Genomic DNA, 22,235 nt, shown 5'->3' on the forward strand with positions numbered 1-22,235 from the left:
GGAAGAACCCAGTTAGAGAGGTTTAAACTAATTTTGATCAGATATGTACCGGTCTTCAGACTACAGTACATAATAGTTCAATATATTCTCGGAGGGCTAATGTTAGATATGGAGATATATGGGTAAATGGGTATATGGATAAGTAACCATTGGGAGCTTAGTATGTTTAGAACTTGTAGAAGGGTCTAATATCATTTGAACATGACTTTTTGAGGCACGAAATATTGTGTAGAGAACGTCGTCAAGAGTCTACACTCTTGAGGTAGAAAAAGGAGGGTTTATTCTCATTCGAATCGCTCGATGCTGCACATGTGTTGAACTCCATTAAGCATTTCCGTACAATGTACATGCATCCATTCATCATAGCAAGACTCAAATCCCGTACAGAGGTGCAGTCTACACGGCAGAGCTATATTCCGAGTCTCGCCAATTCCGTCCATGTACAGTACGTACAGTGCAGTACATAGCAGAAATTAGTATCACCGTCGGAAGAATCCACTCTTCTACGGAGTTAGATGAGATTGATGATCAGCTAAGCATCAAAACTTATGAATTACTAGGGTTTGATTGGATAACAAGTCACATAATGAAGTGGATTCGAGAAAAAAGCTAAGACTTGACATGATCGTAATAGTATTAGATACCTACGATAGGGATCCATTTAGCATCGGTAAATGCCAGGATTAAAGGAGTTCGTGCCGAGATGTGAGCCCAAATTGATCAAGGGTGCGAAACTACCTACGGAGAATGTCCTCCTCGTCAATTCAAATTTTCCCTTCCAGCCACAATTGACACAATGCACGGAAGTTTGTATCGGGAGGTAGGTGGTAGTGATATGGTTAGTTAAGGGATAAGAAACGAGAAACGAGAAACGAGAGAGAACAGACAATAACGATCAACAGGAGGAAAGAACAGATTTCAATACACAGTACACTGTAAACAAGATTTCAAACATTAGATAATTGAGCGGTCAGAGAAAACAAATAGATATGTGTAACTCTCACTACATATCGAAATTCATGCGCCGTCAGCCTCAAATAAAAATGGAATCTGGGTTTATCTCGCGCACACACACCTACACATACACATACGCACACATACACACGCAAAGATCAGTCAGTACACACGCTTTCCCTTGGATCTTGATCTACCAATCTTATTGAGAAGTTAAAACCAATCTTCACTTGTCAGCCATCAAGATGACACTCGAACTTGAGAGAAGAGACCTCGTTAAACTTTTTTGAGAAAGGATCGACTAGGGTCCTTGGGTTCCACAGTACACACTAATAAAACCACTGTCGCGTGTGCATAAGCTAAAAATCAAAATCCAGGGTCTAATGCGAAATTTGATTGGTGGCCAAGTGTTCTCTTATCAGAGTAATTTAATTGGTTGCTGGTAGAGACACTATGATGTATTATTACGGTAACTCATCGGGAGGGCGGATGTTGAGGAGGGATCTTGGTTGGAGAGTTGGAAAGTTTGAAAAGCTTGAAGCTTGAAGCTTGACAGGTCTCGAGTCAAGACTCGAGAATGCTGCTGGGCAAATGGGCAGTGGAGGCTGATGAGAGAGGGTCGGTCGCATATAGGCAAGAGGGTCATAATGTTGTCGACTTTGGGGGAAAGGGGGGGGGGGGCCAATGGAGACACACATTGATCGGGGACTCCGTTTCATTAAAGGAAAAGAAACAATCGAGAGAACGTCTGAACAACTACAGAGTAACTAACTCAACATCTGAACACATACATCTGTGCTTTACATCTATCTGTTCTACACATCTGAAATTGCAAGATGCTGCAATCTGATGTTCTGGACTCCTTGATACCGAAACTTGCGTGTCTCGGTAGGTTTAGTACCGGTATCGTAAATTCAATAGCGGTTTTGAGTGACGACTTTTATCTCTTGGCTCTATGATGGTTTGGAATCCATCATGAAGATCACAAAGATAACCAACTTACTCGTAACTTGAGCATATATGGAGTACTTCGTAGAACTTGGGTACTCTGAAGAATTCACAGCGTCATTGGAATCTTGGGATCGCTCTGTGCAACGTAAATCAAAACCTTCCCTTATCTAAACTTTGTCAAACCAAGGAATCTATCTGGATAACTTTTGCAACTCATACCGTTCCACACAATGCACATCTCTTGGGGTTTCTCCGTAATCCCTTGGGTATGAATTCCATCGTCAAAACTCTTGTCCTTTGAGCAATCAATGGTGTTGTCCTGTAACAACCTACATGCTCGACGGTCGTATTACATGAATTTCGTGACTCGCGCATACGGCGGCGACTATCGGAGTTTGTCGGCGGTCGCTAATTAATTTATCGCTGTTAAGCTGTTTAGTTGAGGCTGTCTCACGAGTTGCTTTTCATCACATCCAACCAAATTCACCAGAGTGCACCCCTCCAAGATCCATCAATCAAACTCTCACCATGTAATTGGTCCGCTCTCATAGCCGACAAATTTCCCAATTCCAATCCATTTCCGGAAGATCCATTTTAACCGTTGAAGCATAGTAATACTCTAACCTCAATCAATCGTTAGTCTGGATTCTCGCCCTGTCGCCAGACGGAATCCAAAAATACTTGGCCACACAGAGAGCTGGGCTGGGTAAAGTCTCTAACGCTACCACTTAGTTGCCGAGAGCATTTCAATGACCGACAGCATGCTAATCGGTGCGACTTCTCAAGATCGTCACGAAACGCGATTCAATTAACTGTCTTTAATGACGATGTACAAATTCCAAGGCCCTGTAAGAAATGAATCTTTGGTACTTGGATGCAGAGCTCAGGGGCCTGATGATGGCCCTTCATGTTGATCCGGATTTTACCTTGGAGTTGCAACCACCGAGAGGTCATCTCTCAGCGCGGTAGCGAGTCTACTTCGTACTACAAACTCATCATGGGATGTAAATGCAAGAGATGCAGAAAGGTGGTATCACTGTGGGGTATTGGGGAAGGTTCTAGGGACTATTCGATACTCTAGAAGACCTAGAAAGAATCTGTACGGAATCAAATGGGCCATTCGATCACTGGACTCTTTTGTGGATTGTTGACAACTCAATCTTGGTGGCAAAAGATTAACCCAACAGCCTTGGAGCTTTTGAAGATCTGTTATCAACTCAACAACTTGTCACTTGTGCTGTGTCCTGTTTCCTGTGAGGCTGTGAATTTCTTCGGCAAATTGTCTTTGATTTCTTCGGATCTCAACCGGATTAATTCTGGCACTGAGATTGAAGGTGGAAATTTATACTGGGCCCTAATGTGGATTTTCAACACATCGACCCCTCCAGAAATGCGCCCCCATTCTTGGAGATTTCCGCTTCACGTTTCTTTTGAGGCTTGTTATTTGCAGTAGCGGACCCTTTTCACTCTATGGTACACTACCGATATTGGTGAGGAGGAGTGTAAGCTAGGATATGTATACAATGCATTGACAAATTTTGATCGTGAAAGCTGCATAGCATATAGAAGGGTTCATTTCCAGTCATGCGGAGGTTGAGATTTTAAATTATTGATTGCTGTTACCAGTTGAGGGTAAGTCTTCAAGAGAAGGACGTGCAGAAGTCAAGATTCTTCCGCTCCAGGTAAGGCTGCCCCGGATCCTATTGGAGTGGAGTAGCAGTTCCATGCTCGTCGAAGGAAAAAACAATGGTTCGTAGGAAAGAGAAGAGTCGTGTGAGGGATTTTTGAAGCCATCCATATTTTTGCCTAAATTAAGGGTCTGCGCGGGAAACGCGGACTATGGGGCGCTTGAATACCCATTTCGTACCCATTCCGCCCCATTGTGTGGCTGCATGGACCATCGTCAAAATTGACATCTCCGTGGTCTTTCGGTATGTTGGTGTAAGAGGAATTGTTCTTTGTTCACATCCGTTGCAACTTTGTGACCTTGATAATCTTTGGAAACTTGACGAAACTGGACACAATTGAAAGTGAGGATAGTTCCTGATCGTCGAGAATCGGGTCCTTCAACGGATCATGATAGTAGGCCGTCTTTCAAGGACGATCAAACCTCCATGAGGAAGTTGAATGCGCTCGTTTAAACCCCGGCAATGGAATATCTTGCCATATCACAGTCGTTTCTGTTCATATCTCTTCCTCGATCTGCGGTGATGCATTTCCAATCTTCCGTCAAGGATTGAATTGTCCGACATCGCAATCAGATTCTCGCACATGTTGATCCTTCTCACAATTGATGGCGGTTGAGAAATATCCTTGGAGCCATGCAGAATTGCTATCGTCGATTGATCGAAGGCTAGTGGTTCGATCTTCCTGCTGCCATAGAAGTTATCTCCAGAAGAATCCCCTACCCACACAAATAACGTACGAGTTGCTGGATGTCGATAAAAACCCTTGAATCGAAGATACTGTGTCATATCGGCTGAAAGTACCATGCCCTCGAACCTTCGATCGTCATGATATGAGCTGTTGCTTCAAAGTTGAGATCTGGGAAACCATGGCTTCTTCCTCGCAAGTTCTTGGGAGTTTGCAACATCTTGAGCCCTCACGTGCTAGATCTTCTAAGAGAGATAGACTAGCCTTCGCACACGCCAACAGGACGTGAGGAAGTCTCATACGGGAACTCGTTGAATCATAAAAAAGGGTTCATGCCTCATTTATTTTCTTGCTTTGTATCAAATACATGGCATTTGCTTTGTCTTCTCTCGCTTAGCTTTTCTCCGGGTTTGCGATCCCTTGAGAATTTTACTGGAACTCTCACTCGCCAGGGATCAATTGTTGCGACCACAAATCCCAATATCCATGAGTTGCGTGCCCTCATATCTTGAGAGCTCTTATTTCCATATTCTGATATCCCCATAGTAGATAAAGCAGATTTCATGAAGATATTTTTCAGCCCATCTATTGCGGCGGTGCAAACGGAATAGGTATGCAATAAATGCGAGTCTACGTATTGGACCAAAACTGTGGAATAGAACCTGCCAAAGCTATGGCGCATAATGCGGCTTGTTACGTTTCGACCCGACCTCCTTAATTGCGGAAATGCACAGCATGATTTCAACCCCTTCGAATGAGGTCATGGGATTGGCACCGCATGGTAAGTCTACTGCCAATGGGGAGAATATGACGAAAAATGTACTCTCCACGGAAACGTGCTGCGGATACTACCAGTGTGTGCTCTACATCAAACGAATCATCTCGCCACTCAAAATTGCATTTTGGGCTCGTTTGTTTGTCTCAAGGCACAATGATGTTGGTACAGGGGGCATCCAGCTTCGAATTAAATAAATGCTAGTTCTTGCGCCCATGAATACTACCTAAATGCACTCGGCCTTGGACAATTCGCAAATGGCACCTTAATTACCGGTCTCAAAAGGAAATACAATGCAGGATTCCTATATAATGTGTACGAATGGCCATATAATGCATAGCTTGGAAAGTTTGTTTGTTTCCTATCTATTGATTTGCGGCGTATTGAGAGCCTTGCATGCAGCCTTCCGGCTGCTTTGGTTGGACAGACAAGATTGAGGGCCTCTATCCATCATTCACAATCAAAAGTGGTCATCGTTGTTGGTAAATGAGACGAGTTGAAATACCACTCACTATCTTTCTCATCATGTACTCGTAAGAATATCTGAAGGACTAGAATAGCATTCTGAAAATATAATTACTCGTATCGTTTCCTATCATCTTCGCTGACACATTACGTTCTGATGCACACCTTCAATTTGTTTAGAGACGCTGGTGATTATAGCGAGTAGTATGGCTAGCTGGCGAGGTGATACCGTAAGTCGAGGATGGCAGGAGGGAGATGAAGAAGATGGGAGTTGGAGAGGCAGAAATAGAGGCTCGGGAGGTATTGGAAGACAAAGTTCTCGTAGAAGCTTCGGCTCGCATGTTCGCGGTCGCGGCCGCGGCATTGGAGAGAGAGGTCTGGGTAATCCCAATCGATCGGATGAAATATGCTGGAGCTTTCAAAGGACAGGCAATTGCCCACGCGGATCGCGATGCAGATTTTCTCGTGAAGTCTCGTATGCCGATGAAGTGTTTCAACAACCTCGTTCAAGGCCCGACGAGACATTGGCCCGACAGGAAGCCAGAAACGCTTATTCTAGTTGGAAGTACCTCATCAAGTCCCACCCTAGACCCAACGATATCCGAACTACAGAAATGCTGTGGCATGGTGCTCTTAAGATTTTGAATGGCGAAGACCGAGACAATAAGCAGATGGTCCCTCAAGATCTAGAAAATGACAATTTTTTTGGTCGCGAACACATTCGGGTCCTTCTGGGGATGACTACTCATACGAATTGCGCAGGAACATATGTCAAACTTGTGCAGCCTTTCCTAGATGTCATGACACATCAGGCATTATTGGACTGCTTGTCTATCGACACTTGCGTGGGGAACCTCTACAATCTTATCAGTGGCAGTAACGGATTTCGTGCAATTCCATTCTTTCAAACTCTTATGACCAATCTGCTGGAGATACATTATTCTTCCAACCAGGCTTCCACTGATGAGATAGAGAGGACTTTGATCGCAATTTCTACTTGACTTCGAGAACTTCTCAGACGAGAACGACATGCGTTGTTCCATGATGACCTTCCCAATGTTGTGACTTCACTCGAGACTTCTGTGGCTATCATTAGTATCGATCGAAATTCGGCAGCTTTTGCCATAGTTCCATCTCGCATTCAAGAAATTCAAGGCATGATAGCCCGAGCTAATGGACTTCTTTACCAAGAAGATCAGCAGCAGGTTGATGGTGTCTCTACCGCAGTCGTATTGACATTACCTTCAACCATCGACGAGGCTTGGAAGTCCAAATTTCATTCTCTCATCCTCCACAATTGGTCAAAAAATCTAAATAAAAAAAGACAGGGGAAAGTGATGGAAAGAGTCGAAACGACTCGCCGAAGGCGTTTTAATGTGTTTACTCTCATTCAATGGAACGAAATGCACTCCATTATTTTTAACTGTCACAAAAAAGTCCACGGGTCTCGACTTGGATTACAGCTTGATTTCAAACGAATCGCGAGCGATTGTCACTGCAAAACCTGCTATTGGAAGTTCAAATGATTCCGAGAGCCTGGCGCTGTTGAACTCAAGCTCAGCTAGAGGAATTATGGTAGAACTTCCTAGTGTAATTCTCGCCACTTTCACGCCTATTCTTGAGAATCTCCAAGACAAGCAAAGACTGAATCGATTACCTTTTCGTCAATGGATTTTGCCTGACCGTCGACAGTTTGGTAGTTCAACCACCCTGAATATACCACCCCCATTATATGCCCGTGGATCAAGATCGGCGTATTCGCTGGACTCTATACTACAAGATAGGTCAAAAGGTGATTTACTGATCAAAAATTCAGTATCCTCGGTCGATGATGCCGGACTCATTGATGAAATTGAACAACGAACGGAACTTGATCGTGGGCAAAGTGAAGCATTACTTGCTGCTCTTTTACGATAGTTCTGTCACATTCAGGGACCTCCAGGCACAGGAAAGTTTTTTCTAGGCGTAAAGCTTGTCAAAGTCTTATTAGCATGCAAGACGGTGACACTTGGTCCCATAATCATCGTGTAAGTTGAATGCTCTTTAGTTCACGGCTGTAGGAGACATGGCAATGGTCCTATGATCCCACATTTTACATTAATCAATCTTGCGCAGTTACTACACGAACCATGCTCTCGACCAATTTCTTGAATACTTGGTACAATCCGGCATTGGGAAAGTGATTCGAATAGGCGGACAAAGTAAATCGAAGATCCTAGATGGAAAAAATCTTCGAGTGGTCTCTCAAGGTGAGACTACAACCAAGCCCGAAAGTAACACGCTTAGAACCAGTCACTCGGCATTGGAAAGTGAAGAATATCATGTGGAAAAGCTTCTTCGACAATTGAATGGACTTGGAGATTATCCAGAGTGGGGATCATTAAAAGACTACGTCGCTCGACGCTATCATGAAATTTACCAACAATTCGACAGGTTTGACGAGGAAGGATTCGAAACGGTGAGGATCCCTTTTTTCTTACAAGTGGTAAAATTCCTCCATTCCGCTTGACCATGCTAATGATATATAACAAGGTTGGTGGAGAGCCTTTCAATTTATGGCTCAGGTACAACACTGAAATGGAGGGACAAGCACCAACGTTTTCGGCGACATGTACAATAGATGACTTGATAGAGTTCGCAAATGTCAATGTGCACGCACTAAAGGGCAACGAAAAGATCATTCTTGTTAGACTTTTGGCAGAAGAAACACGCAAAGAAGTCACGAACGACTTATTTGAGTCCATAACTCGGACCGAGGAACATAGCCAGGCAATACAGAACGTATATTCTGGTAAAGACCGGCGTGTATTACAGGGAGCGGATATCATTGGGGCGACTACGACTGGTCTTGCAACGAAAATGTCGACTTTGAAACACGTCAAAGCTAAGGTGATTGTCTGCGAGGAAGCAGGGGAGGTTCTTAAGGCTCATATGCTGTCTGCACTTCTACGTAAGTAGTATTTTTTTGTTCGGTTTGAAGCGATGATAGGATTCAGAAATTGCCAAAGTTATCGATCTGTCAAGCTAATTTTCATTGTTTACAGCAAGCGTTGAACATGTCATCTCTATTGGGGATCACGAGCAGCTCCGTCCCTCAACCAACAATTACAATTTATCTCTTGAGAGCCAAGCGGGAGCTTCATATAAACTAGACCACAGTCAATTCGAGAGGTTATCTGTTGGTGACCCCGGACGGCTCACTCTTCCAGTGGCTCAATTGAATATCCAACGTCGTATGCGCCCCGATATATCGAGATTGATCAAGACAAAATACCCGAGGTTGATTGATCACGATGTAACTAAAATTCTTGCAGACGTTGGTAGCACATCCCTTGTCTTATCAAGTAACGGAAACAATCATACGATACCGATACAATAAAATGATTTATTCTCCAGGTGCTAGAATGCTATATTAGAACGAGGGCGGAGCAAGAAATTCTGGCGTTGGAGAGCAATACAGAACGGGTGTCAAAGATGAGGAGCAAACGATTGAATGCATTGAAAGTAAGGGTGGCGTGGAGAGATGAAGCTGTATTGCAATTTCAATGTCATCAGAATATATCCTATATCCGATAAAAATTCTCTGAAACAAGTAATGTCATATATCATTCTCAATTTCGCCGCTTCAAGAGGCCAACCATCTGTCTTTCACCTTCCCGTTACTTCAAGCGCCATTCTAATCAAACGGAAAGAGTGCGACAACATTTCACCAAGTTGGATACTAACTAGTTAATCCTCAGTCAACGATTGACATGCTAAATTAACCAAATGATTCTTTCCTTGAGGAACAGAACATGTGAATACTTGCTTTCAATTATCAACATTTATGACACGGAACAACTGCTCCTTCCAAAACCAGCTAGGTAGGAATGTTTTCGGTTTCTTCCCGCGCACAATTTTGATCGGGCGGTTGGTGCTTCACAAATTCGCCTTCTGTTTGAAGGGGTCCAGGATTTTTGAATCATTCTGAGACGAAGAAAAATAAATGACGAGGAACAGATCGCCCGTCGGCAGAGCCAAAAAAACTGTTGACGCGGTAAGTTTCCTCTAATGAACGATGGAGCGAAGGTTTAAGGGATTTAGGAATTAAGATAGACCAAGTGAGGCGTGAAGGGGTCAGGGGTAAAGAGGAAGGCGGACGGGAGTCTGGTTATGACTGGCAGCATAGTCAGACCGTTAGTTGTGGGATATTCCTTTTCCCAGATCCTGTTATGAGTGATCTACATGGCCTTTTCGAAATTGCAAGGCGGTTCAATGTCATGTAGGATACAGCTTTGAAAATGATGAACAAGACCAAATTGGGGAGGGACTTGTGAACTAGCCGTTAGTTCAAAAGATATGAGCTGACACGATGGGATGAACAAATTAAAATGCCTCTAGAGTATAGTCATATCAATCATATAATATAGGGATATTGCCCTGCAAAAGAAATCCTAATTTCGGAATAATATTTGGGTAAAGAATTAAAAATTAAGAATCAAACAACAAATCGATCAATTGTTGAAGACACCACTAACATTCTAGTATCAGATATGCTAACATTCCATCAAATAACCATGCAATGTGAAAAGGCGGTCTCTTCACGCTTTTTAGATCCCATGGCGGTGCATACCACATGCATGGTTACCTTCAACTCTCATGGCATGATTCTGGTAATGCTGAGGTGAATAGGACGCAAAACATGGATAACAAACATACACTAGAAGATAGAGAAAGTAGACCGAGCTGTCGGGAAATAAATCTCGGAATTTGATATAGGTAAAAGAAAAAGGTACATGTGCAGGGGCGGAATAGAACACATGGCGAACAGAAATGTGAAGACTTCTCATGGCTGTTGATTTACCAAATTAAAATTGTATGATGCTTAACCATTTTACCATTTCATGATTCAAGATTCAATAATCAAGATTGAAAGGAAGAAAGAAACCTTGAAGCAAAACGCCCTAAATGACAGATGTGGGGTGATTTCTTTGGACTACTCACTCAAATTCGATCGGTGAGCATGAATGGACGACTTGTACAATACACATCACCGCCAGCAATGTCGTAGTGACTCGACTCACAAGTGATTTCAAATCATGTCCTGCGATAAGGCAATCAATATCGACCAAAACCTGACTCTTGCAATATGGCTGTAGCACAATGACAACCACTCGGTGTCCTGTTGCGGTGACCCGGCCCCGCCAACGAAGAGCCGACACTTCGACACATGCTACAAGGCAAGACAGGATACGGATTCAGCAAAAGCTTGCGAGAAAGGATCATAATTGAAGCCTTGATGGCGAATAGAAAATCATGCGCATTGATGAATTGATGAAGAGGGGGGGTATGCCTTTCGCGTCATGCTCCATCGAAATCCTTCTCGTACTTCTTTCTACTTCCCTTCTCTCCTTTTTCAAATTAAAAATAAAAAGGAAATAACAAGCCATACCGGATCAGTTTGGCAATTGCCACCCAATAAAATCGAGATTCTCTTTCTTCACGGATCCTCTTCTCGAAGTTTCATTTCTTTCTTTTTCGTACCGAAAATACAGAATGTGACGCCTCTAGCTCTGTTCCCTGTTCATACTTGCATCGATTCAGTCGATCAGTACCTAGGTTAAAATGAATGATGATAAAAGCAAAAAAAACGGCAATGCGACGAATCTTCTTAGAATCAAGCCATAGAATGGACTTCTGCAGGGGAAAATGCGACTTGCGATCAAAGAAATGGACCGTTGAAGCGAATCAAATTATCATCGCATTCAAGACTTGAACAATTGAACAATTTGGATCATTCCATGCTGGTAGGAGTGATAAAAATGCTGGAGCCTAGAGTTTAAGACTGTTGAAGTTGCACGAAAGAGAGCCACAGTACAAAAATGTTGCCATTTATAGTTACAAATGACCTGCTGTTGCATATTCTGCACATTCGATTTCGATTTGCGACTGGAGAAAGAAAAGCCTCAAGCCTCAACACACCACAAATTTCTGACCATGGCAAGACTATTCTCATAACCATGACCATTACCATCACACACACCGATATAGCCCAGTGGAAACTCTTTCAACCATAATCATGATACCCATGGACTCTGCTCTCTGTAACCCTACTCATACGACTTTTCGAGACAATCAAGTTCCTTCCATGGTACAGACTGTAACTCTATGGCGCCTTGAAATGAACCGAACTTTGTTGCCTTTCGAGTGACATCCAATGGGCAAAAGTGAGCTTCCTTGTTGGTGAGCAAGCATGCCACGTTTTCGAAGTCGATCCAACAACGGAATGGTGCCCCGGGGGAGAGGGTATACACACCAAACACAATCAAGAAGATTTAAGCGAATGATTTCCTGTTCGAGCATACTGAAAGCATTGGGGTGAATATCCATTATTGACGAGGATTTTGATTAAACTTTTGGGGTAAGCTAAGATTCTGCCCCGGCCCGTCTAGTTTCACTGCTAAGATGCTAAGACATTACTAAAGGTGCTGAAGTACTACATCTATTCATGGGGTACCGTTACAGGTAACCGAAGGCCACGGACTCCGGTTTTCATCGGTAAAGAAATGTAGGAATCTGGAACCTAAGAGCCTTGGAGGAACTGTGAGTGTCCGAAACCTCTGAAAGTATGCTATGTATGTACTCTGAATTATCGTGACATTGACTGGTAACAGGCTTGATCGAATTGCGAATCGGATCAATAGTAGTTCCTGATTTTCACTGATCTTCAAGTCGGCGACTTGGCGGAGATTCCCAAGATTGAATGCATCAAGGTGCATCGGGGGTCACAAAAAAGAAGGTCGTACTGTTGTGCACTTTTCACGTGGCTCTTGCGGATAATGAATTAATTCACACCCAGGAGGTCGTAGCTTTTTTGAACCATGGGTACGGTTTTGAAAAGCCCTCTATGCGAGACGGATAACGACATTCGAAGACCATTCTATTTCAAGATATCTACTCCGCTTTTAGTTGCAAATCAAAGTGTCTATCAAATCTACTTTTGTGAGCCCGAGGAAGTGGGTAGCACAGATCATTCAACTGGGATTTCGATGAGAGGAAATCCCGCTTTGACTAAAATGCTTGTAGAAGGAAATGTTGATGGCACAGGGGAAGCGATATTATGGAAAGTTGATTGGTTACCCTTACGATCTGAATCTTATTTGATTGGCAAGCAGAGCCTCATGATCATGTCCAAAAATACCCACCCTGAGCATCTTGCATCTGTATCTCTATATGACACGAGGTATAGCAAGGGGTATAGTATGAAGATCTTCAGAATCCGACAGGGTCAGAGAGCCCAACCGGGGCAGAACCCACGCGAGGTAATCACTTTAACAGTTCACTTGGTAACAACATGACCTAAAAGAATCTTGAAAATGCTACCTGTTGATATCTAGGAGGAATGAGATCCCAACTGAACTATTTCGTTTTAGACCCAGTTCATGGGAATTAGGACACGGTACTGCAAGCGGAAGTCAACTTTGGAGCTTAAGCATCCGCCTGCAAGAGGGTTACTAGCCTTGTATCAGCTTCAATTTATCCTATTGGACAAGATACTGAGCTACTTACCCGTAACCCAGGACATTTTTCCATACCAAATTAGTGCAACCACACATCTTCACAAATCTTGGCAATCTCTTTACAAAAAGCAAATTGCTTTTACATCAACTCATCATAGTTAGTCCAATACACTATTTGGATGTGGTACATTAACCCCTCATTCAAAAAATTATCGATCAGGACAACCTTGCGATGGTGGTAGAACTTAGCGAATAGATGTGGTTGGGATGTTTCCCCCGCTGTCGAAGAGTCGAAAAGTCTCTCCATAGCTTCTTCGGTATCGTAAAAGTTTCGGACGAACCCTAAAGGTTCGCTCTTTTTTGTCTCATCTCGTCGCCCAAACAACATGCTTTTCCAAGAAGTTATTATCGCGATCACATTTTTCCGTTGGCACAGGTTCTCCTGCTCGTCTTCGTTGGCAGCATAAATTCAATATTGTTTGCATAATCTAATTAATATCCAAAGGATACACCGCTCAAAGAAATAACAATTTTCACTATACCTTTCGTCCCGAGGTTAATTCGTCTCCAATGATTGAGATGTTTGGGAGGCAAATAAGATCATCGTCGTTGCAATGATAAACACAATGGATGGACAACTAAGGTAGATATTGACAAAGTGGGCGACGCCAGCCATCATATGGAAGCTGAAGAACCCTTTTCGATTGAAACGTTGCTCCTCGGTAGCAGCTCACTGCAGATTGAAGTTACATTAATGAATCTCAATTGCGTAGAACCGTTGGCTATAATTATTTTTTGATCAACCACACCCACATCGACGGAAATTTCTGCACTGTGTCTGTACTGAAATCTGCACTGACTATCGCTTCCAAAATGTCAAGCGTCACTGTGACGACAGAAGGAGCGCGATTGGCTACAGTACGAAAATCTACAACTAGCGGTGGAGAGATTACCAATGACGGTGATGACCGAGAGCATGCGTGACGATCAATTGGTCAATTACTCAGCCCTATAGCAGAGATGCCTTTTCCAGGGCTACAAAGCTCAAAGCTAGGCATTGTGAATTATGGCTAGCTACAATGCACCAGGCTGTGAGGCTGTGCAACACAACTACGATGTATACAGGAAACATCTGACAACAAATTTCTATGGGTCTAATATACTTGCATGTTTCTTGTTGCTGACCAGATAATGAAGTGGATTCTCTGCACTACCTCCCTTAGTCTGAGTAAAGGAGGCATTAGAAAACTGCCACAAAACAACATCTGCGTTCTCAAATGCCGGAGGAACACCATGGAGCCGGTAGGTAATGTAATATCAAATTCTTCGTCTCCAGGAGTGCATTGCTTTGGTACAGAACACATCTATCAAATAAGCCATAGCCAGCCTTCACGATGTGCTATAAAAATTAGACGCCCTGGTTGTATCAAGGGGTACCACATGGAGAAGATTCGCAAGATATTCTGATAATAGCAACTCCAACGGGTCTGCGTTTGAGAATTAAATTCACCAGCCAATTCCATCGTTAGGACCCGACTATAATCTTGAGAACTCGGTGCCAAGACGGCGAGGATTACTATTACCAGGATTTGTAGCCAATCACTGATGATCGAGCTCGAAGAAAAGGGGTTCATAGGGCTGAATTCCGAAGAGTTGCAGAAGAACGTGAAACCAAAGGGACATGCTCTGTTTGAGGGAATGAAGCTTCTGGGGGTAAGATGAACTGTGTGTGTGTGTAGAAGAGGTGTTTTTGGTGACTTAAAGGGCTTCTAGAAGGATTTGATCCTTCGATAACGACGACTATGCTTTCACAAAACCAAGGATACACATACACACACACACACACACATAAAAAAGGACATTATATCAAGGCCAGGTCAATCAATATAATATCCACACATTTGGTCAGATGGTTCAATCCTTCTGTGACACGACCCAAAGAAAGATATTGTGGAGATCTCATGCATGATTTGAAATCAGGGGCGGACGTTGTGTGTTGTATAGAGAGCAATGATTCATCTTGAGTGAGGAGATGAACGGACAGAAAAGATAACTATGATGGAAATCTGCCTCGTGAAATGGGTCCTGCCGTCCCGTCCGTTTCCGTAGTGTATAGAGTACGGACGAACTTTTGGTCTGTTTACAACTGTTGGACAGGGGCATGTGGCTCGTGCATATCTATAATGACCTGGTACGTGATAGAATGTGATGCCATCAAGGCTATCATCAACGAAACGATCAGTTTACGAGAGGCCCGATAGTGACTAATAGTATCCGTCACAATGCAGAGAAACTTCATATGCGTTTCAAAGCTTCCATTTGGGTTCGTTATCATATCGAGCAATTATGACGATGTGAAGAGATGAGATAGATGGCTGTGCTCTCGAGGCTGTGCAACATGTAGAAGAAAGGGAAACAATTGTGATTATTTTCGGTGGGGAATTTGGGGCACATGAGACGAGAATGTGTGAATATGTGTGGCCGAGTAGACTGTAGAGAATGCAGTAGCCACTCCTGGGCGTGTGTTTTCGTTAATCCTTCGTACTCGGGCCAATCATTTGCTGTAGACCCCTGACTAACCTAGCCACAGACCATTTTACTCATCAAGAGGGCTCCGGGGGGACAAAGTTCTCTGTTTCCTTTTTATCATTGGGTTTGATCGACACAGTGGTAATGGTATGCTAGTTCGAATACACTTACAGATACGCGTTTTTGTATTCGGGTGGTGTCGGCGGTTGCGAGAGGTTTGGATTAGTACATGTCTAGGTGGATTTCAATAATTAGTCCCAAAGATTGATCCTATAACCCCTCAATCCTGACCAAGGTACTTGATGGAATTATTGTCACCATCATATTCAACCGGTAAAAGTCCAGATCTATTCCTGTCACCATGTGTTCGTTCATTTTCAATCGATCAATCAATCGATCAGTCTCGGTACTATTGCATCCAGGCAACAACAAAATGTACCTTTCGTCGATCATCCGAGGAGTGCATGGTTAAATAAATTAAAAGCATGTATGTACAGATAGATATTGAGTTTATTGTTTCGTCGAATGGAACGATGTAACTCAAGATTTCGACTCCTTCGCCAAAATGAACTGTCCTAAAGACGAAAAATGTCTCTTTTAAGAAATGTGCCAGGGAGTCTGCCAATGAATGAAGATCTAGCCGTCGATTCACAAGCATTGCACCCCACTCAATTCGCCTTATTTGTCTGAGAGTAGCGAAATCAAGCGAATGAGACAGGGTTCATTTAACTTTAATGGGATTTCCCCACCCGGATTGGGAGGAGACTGGGAAAGAAAGGAAGATCTACATGAGAGGGGGGGAGGAGGTTTTCATTCGTCGCACATCACTTGATATGTTGAATTGAGGAGTTGACGAGGGTGAGCGAATATCATTTTGTTGCGATCTGTAGACCATTCGCTCGCAAAAATCTCCCCTTTTCATGCTTTGATCCATGGATTCTTGACATCATGATATCGAATCTTGAAAAAAAGTTGATTGTGCGTGTAGGGGATACAACTCTGTAGTTGGTTGTACGGTACATATCCACACATCCCATATCGTAAATCCTCAAATGTTCCCCTGCCCTAGTAGATTTGTGATGGTAATCAATCTTTAAAGTCTCGGGAACAGCCAGCGACAGGGGAGCCATGATTTTTAGCACGTTCATCTAGGGATTTCCAGGACTCATGATCTGGTTGGCTTGTTCTACGATATCTCATCTCTCTCTTCTGGCCTAAGCACTCTTTCGTAATCTTACCCCAAACTACAATTAAACTTTTCTCCTTGTATATTAGGTGGATGGGTATGTGTGTGTGTGTTCCAAACTGGTTTGGCAAATAGATAATGAAAGTGGAGCGAGTCTTGAGTCTTGACCGACTAGACGGAGATGGCGATGGTGGGACGGAGATTCCAGGCGGCCACTAATAATGCACGCAGCGCCAGTCCTGCAAGTTACCCCCATCCCTTGTAAGGTTATTGAGATCCTGTGTGCGAGGTAGGTGCAAGGTTGTATGCCCAGCAAAGTGGAAAGTCCGCCATACATTTGCCAGATGCATTCGGGTAAGGCTGTGTATGATTCTTCCAAGGTGCCTGTTGTGTTGTGAATGGAATAATGGCGTGTGAAATGAATTTGTGGATTCAAGTGCATTGCTTAGTTTTGGTGCACTAATCATTATGCATACACTGCGGTGAGGTAAGGTAAGGTGATAAGGTCGGTGGAGGAGCGACCAGACCGAGGCCACGGAAAAAAGAAGCCACAATGTGCTGTGCTGTGCTGTGCTGTTTGGATATGAATACTACTTCTGTGAAGAGGAATCTGAGCCTAGGTAAATTGTGGACATAGTTATTGGATCGGATCGTAAGAATATATTTTTATTCAACGACCGTTCTGTCAATCTGTCACTCTAGATGAGGTCTGTGATGATTTTCGTCTAAAGAAACATTTTAGTCAATTAGTCAATTAGTGACTGTTAGCCTATCTACCGGGAACTAATCTCAACAGACGTAGTGCTATCCTATCTGCGGGAATTTCCAGCGGTTTTTTCTTCTTAATTTTGGATCTAGACTGGAATTGTACCTTACTAGTGGTGTCTATCGTACGTATTGTATCAACCTTACCAATTAGATACGTCTAGATGTGTGTATGTGCGTGTGTGTGCAAAGTAAACAATCTTTTGACTAGATAATCAATAAAGTAAAGATACCTTCCATAGGGTCTTTTGGGGGTATTGAAGTCAAATCGCAACCTATCAAGGGTTAATTGACAATAACAGGTTAGGGCAGACAAGAAAAAAAGAAAAAGAAACATTTTGCTCCAAAGTAAGAGAATCCCTGAAAATGATTTGCTCAAAATGCCCATGTCCCAATCTCAAGGTTCAACATCAACCCCATGTCTCCTTTATCCATGTTTCCATGTCCGGGCTTAGCATCTTGCATTTTTCTGGGTCGGCCATTTTGAAGCCTTCTTATCCTTTCCCGTCCAGAACTACTCCATACCTAGTAATTTTTTATTTTTCGATCTCACTAGACAGTCCCATTGCATCTCCATACCACCAATATTACAATATAATATTAATCCTCAAGATGCCCCCAACTTTCTAGAAAAGGAACATGTTCGTGCTCATCCTTCATCATACACATCTACACTCTCCACCCCATATCTACTCCATATCATACCACCAGGATTCAAGAACACCTAGACAGGCCTTACCAAACTACTACGAACATTGATACATGTCCCGCTCTCCCGCTTGGCAATAAACACATCAACCTTGAAAGGCATCGATCATCCTCCCCGAACTAATGCATCATACCTAATCTCACACCTTCTACCTAAATTAAACCCTACATTACTATCTTGTCTCTCGTCAACCACATTCTCTGTCATCATACCTTTTATATATATATATATTCTCCGCGCCTCGTCTTCTTCTTACGTCGGCTTCCTTCATCGGCTTCCTGTCTCAGATCATATCTCCAATCCCCAAATACTACCTTGATTCAACTATTCCCAAGTATCTACATCAACTTGCACAACGACACCCTCACGAAATATCTACACATTGCAACCCTCTTCGATATATAGCATACTTTCTTACACTGGAACTGCAAAGGAACCAAAGGTATTTCGCATACAGCCTTGGGTAGATGGTCCGTGAAGCAGTTTACTGATCGGTATATCTAGTCGGCGATAAGTGTGGCTATCACCCCAATTCAAAATAGCCAGCCATCACCGTCTTCGTAATAAGCTCTCACAACACAACATGGTCTCGGTATCTGATCACTCATTCCATATGCTATCGCGACACATGGGAAATCAAAACGAGAACGACTTTCCACTTTTCCCCGAAGCAAATATGTATTCTCCTCAATATCCATACAATGGCATGCCAAACTTCCAGATCGAACACGACGCTGCGTATGCATACCCGAGAACACAAGATATCTACCCTACCAGTACCGGATTCGATTCCACAAGTATGTATAGCGAAGTTCCGCAACATTTTGTTGAGTCACCAGAACTTAGAGGAACTGCGCCATCAAATTACTCCACAGCGAGTGGACCCTCCGCGACATCCTCGACCATGGGCTCTCCCAACTCAAACCACGGCCACATGGTTTCAGTATCTGAGTGGGGTTCTGGACTTGGCATCAATCCAAGTATCGTGAATTACGATAACTTTGGTCAAGGAACCGACTACAACTTCTCTGCAGGTATGGAAGACTTTACTGTAGATTTCAATTCAGCCAAACCAGGCTTTGTTGGTGAGTGTGAAAATATCTCTAGATCTACACCTCGTCAGAACCGTCCCATTTTCTCTTCATCCTCTCCTATTCATGATTTTCATACTCCAATGGATTCTTCGCGATCAATTGCTTCACCAATCACACCCGTCAGTGCGTTTCGAAAAGAATGTAGAGAAGAATGTTTGAAATTTCCTCATGTCTCTGCACTTTCAATTACTCCTGTATCTGGTCGACCAATTTCAAGCTTTAAGTCTCCAACTAGCGCGGGTCGTAGTAACGAGATAAGGTTATCTCCCGTTACTACTTCAATAGCGCAAACATTCACTTCGAAACCGACATCATCATATTCTTCATTTCAACAATCTCCTTTCTTTTCTCAGTCTAGTGGCAATTTTGTTGCTCCACTTGAATCTTCTTGTGTGTTTTCTCTCTGTCAATTCCGGCACTAGTTTCATACACTTTTCTTCGCCAAGCAAACTCAAAAAGGATTTCATACTAACATCAATTTCTAGACCCATCCATTTTACATGCTCCTTTCTCCGCTACTCGCCCAACATCAGCTGTTGGACAATCCGAATTGTCTCCTTACCAAGCACCAATGTATCCTACATCTCCATCACCATCCCAACACTCCTCAAGAAGCCCTGGACCTGCCAAGGCCGATAGCGCAAGCCCTTACTTGGGCTCTCAATATTATCCATATCCAGCACCAATGATCAGACGGCCATCTTTGACAATCTCTCACCAATCATATGGTTCCCAAGATGGTAACTTTAGTGGTGAAGAATCAAAAGAAAAGGGTCGCTGCACCTGGCCAGAATGTGGAAAGATCTTCAAAGATCTTAAAGCTCACATGTTAACCCATCAAAATGAGCGCCCGGAAAAATGTCCCATACAGACATGTGACTATCACGTCAAGGGCTTCGCTCGAAAATACGATAAAAACCGCCACACCTTGACCCATTACAAAGGGACAATGGTATGTGGTTTCTGCCCAGGTTCCGGATCTGCGGCAGAAAAATCCTTCAACCGTGCTGATGTCTTCAAGAGACATCTCACTTCAGTACATGCCGTAGAACAAACTCCACCAAACAGCCGTAAGAAGACCTCCGCAAGCATCAACAGTGGCAAGAAGCTCTCCGGATATGCACCAGATGCTACTGGAAAGTGCTCTACCTGTTCGGCTACTTTCAGCAATGCTCAAGACTTCTATGAGCATCTCGATGACTGTGTTCTTCGCATTGTTCAGCAAGAGGAACCTTCCGAGGCGATCAATGCTCGTCGCCTTGCAGAGGTCGAACAAGATCACGATGTTCATGAAACCCTCCGCAACAACGCCCTCCCAGTCACTACCAACGTTTACTCAACAGCCGAAGAAGACGATGATGAGGAAGTCGACGATGAAAACGACGACGACTACTCCATCCGTGTCCGAACTTCCCGAAAAGGCCGTCAAAACCGCAATCCAGTCAACGGTGTTCAAAAGTCTAGAGGCATGACACACTCTAAAGGTGGCGTCACTCTAAACACCAAAGGACGTAAGAAGCGCAAGGACTATCCTTCATCATGGGGATGTCCTACATCTCAAATGAAGATGAAGAAACGTGTTCTCACTGTCTTCGATGGACCTCGTCGTCTCTGGAAAGACGATATGATGCTCGATACCGATTACGAGGTACGCATCAAGCTCGGTGATGAAAAAGCTTACGTTACCGATCTCGATGTGCAAACTATGAGAAGAGCGGAGGCCTTCCACAATGCTACTGAAGAGGAAAAGGGACCTTGGATCGCAGATGATTTGACGGGAATGGATTTGGAGAAGTTGATGGAAGTTAAGAGAGAGATGTAAATTCCTTCTCTTTTGACTTTGCCTTTCCACACTCTACTTTTGGTTATGAGGTTATGAGATGGACTTTTTTTTATGATTTGCTCAAATGAATTGGGGCATTTTGCATATGTTTTATATCGGCGCTCTGGATACCATTTACATATATCTAAGGGAGATATACTTTAACGGGACGGGACGATACCATTTTTTTATTCTACTTTTCTTTTACCTTCTCTTTTTTTTTGGAAAATTTTATACAATATCATATTACATGTATGGGCGATATGGATTCGAGGACAAGACAAAAGTCGCGGTGTGCTCTTTTCTTTCTATTTCGATCTACTTGCATTATCTATTGCATATGCATCAGACAGAGTTTTGCTATGGGGGGTTTTCTTTCACGTGAATTAGGAGATACATGAGGAAGGGAAGGATCTAAGATCGCTACTTTGGCTGGCCCATTTTTGTGGTGTATTTTGGAACGGGGAAGGCGGTTGCATGGGAGGGGATGTGTCATGGCATTATTGCGTTACTTACTGTATGTGGAAGAATTGAAAGTAAAGTAATAGTTAGTCAGTCTAGGAATCTAGAAAAGAATAAAGAGCATTGGCCTCTCAACTCAAATATCATACTGCATTGAATGTGTCATGGATCTTTTTTTGAAAATTGGTGGAAAGAATAAGCAGCTGTCAGTGTGCGTGGATCGCCTTGCATTATGCCTATCGCGCTGAGATCCGATTGTTGGGACTGCACGCCATGTAGATCATGATCGGCATTGATGTGATGAATTGATCGATAGATTGACGTAAAGCTAGCTCCGCCTTGCAAATGTGAGTAAACATACATCATCAGTCCAAGTCCACGAATGAAGCGAGATCCGGCCGGAGCGAAAGGAAGGTGTAGGGCAAGCGGGTATCCGGATTCATCTTGCGTCGTGCATATCGTATGTGTAGGCTTATGCATAGTCTAATGCAGATGGGCGAATTGAGAATAATGTGCGTTTGGTGGCTGCGTCTTGATAGTCATGAGAAACGATTGATTGAAAGGAGATGCCGAGGATGCATTGTGAGGGGTTAAAAAGGGCTAATAGAGGAGAGCTGGGAAGGGCTGGGAAGGAAAGTTATTGGTTGGTAA

The 22,235-nt window shown here is 43.3% G+C and overlaps 4 protein-coding genes across 4 annotated transcripts; 3 read left to right on the forward strand and 1 right to left on the reverse strand.

Annotated features, from left to right (window-relative positions):
• Positions 1-4,073: 4,073 nt before the first annotated feature.
• Positions 4,074-4,498, reverse strand: Bfra_004828 (uncharacterized protein; the record flags this gene model as incomplete). The annotated part of the gene is made up of 2 exons (XM_037335220.1): positions 4,074-4,384; positions 4,408-4,498. The coding sequence occupies 2 exons, from the start codon at positions 4,496-4,498 to the stop codon at positions 4,074-4,076; spliced, it is 402 nt and encodes a 133-aa protein (XP_037192315.1).
• Positions 4,499-5,724: 1,226 nt separating this feature from the next.
• On the forward strand, positions 5,725-8,897 carry Bfra_004829 (putative nf-x1 finger and helicase domain protein; the record flags this gene model as incomplete). The annotated part of the gene is made up of 7 exons (XM_037335221.1): positions 5,725-6,394; positions 6,527-6,894; positions 6,956-7,394; positions 7,461-7,545; positions 7,634-7,976; positions 8,051-8,468; positions 8,563-8,897. 7 exons carry the CDS (start codon positions 5,725-5,727, stop codon positions 8,895-8,897), a joined length of 2,658 nt encoding a protein of 885 aa, XP_037192316.1.
• Positions 8,898-18,543: 9,646 nt separating this feature from the next.
• Bfra_004830 (uncharacterized protein) lies at positions 18,544-18,770 on the forward strand (the record flags this gene model as incomplete). Its single annotated transcript, XM_037335222.1, has 2 exons — positions 18,544-18,648; positions 18,711-18,770. Coding segments are annotated over 2 exons (165 nt in total), but the record flags the coding sequence as incomplete, so codon positions are not given.
• Positions 18,771-18,789: 19 nt separating this feature from the next.
• Positions 18,790-21,122, forward strand: Bfra_004831 (putative zinc finger protein; the record flags this gene model as incomplete). Its single annotated transcript, XM_037335223.1, has 2 exons — positions 18,790-19,291; positions 19,786-21,122. 2 exons carry the CDS (start codon positions 18,790-18,792, stop codon positions 21,120-21,122), a joined length of 1,839 nt encoding a protein of 612 aa, XP_037192318.1.
• Positions 21,123-22,235: the final 1,113 nt, after the last annotated feature.

The sequence above is a fragment of the Botrytis fragariae genome, assembly GCF_013461495.1.
Source record: "Botrytis fragariae strain BVB16 chromosome Unknown tig00000054, whole genome shotgun sequence".
Classification (NCBI taxonomy): domain Eukaryota; kingdom Fungi; phylum Ascomycota; class Leotiomycetes; order Helotiales; family Sclerotiniaceae; genus Botrytis; species Botrytis fragariae.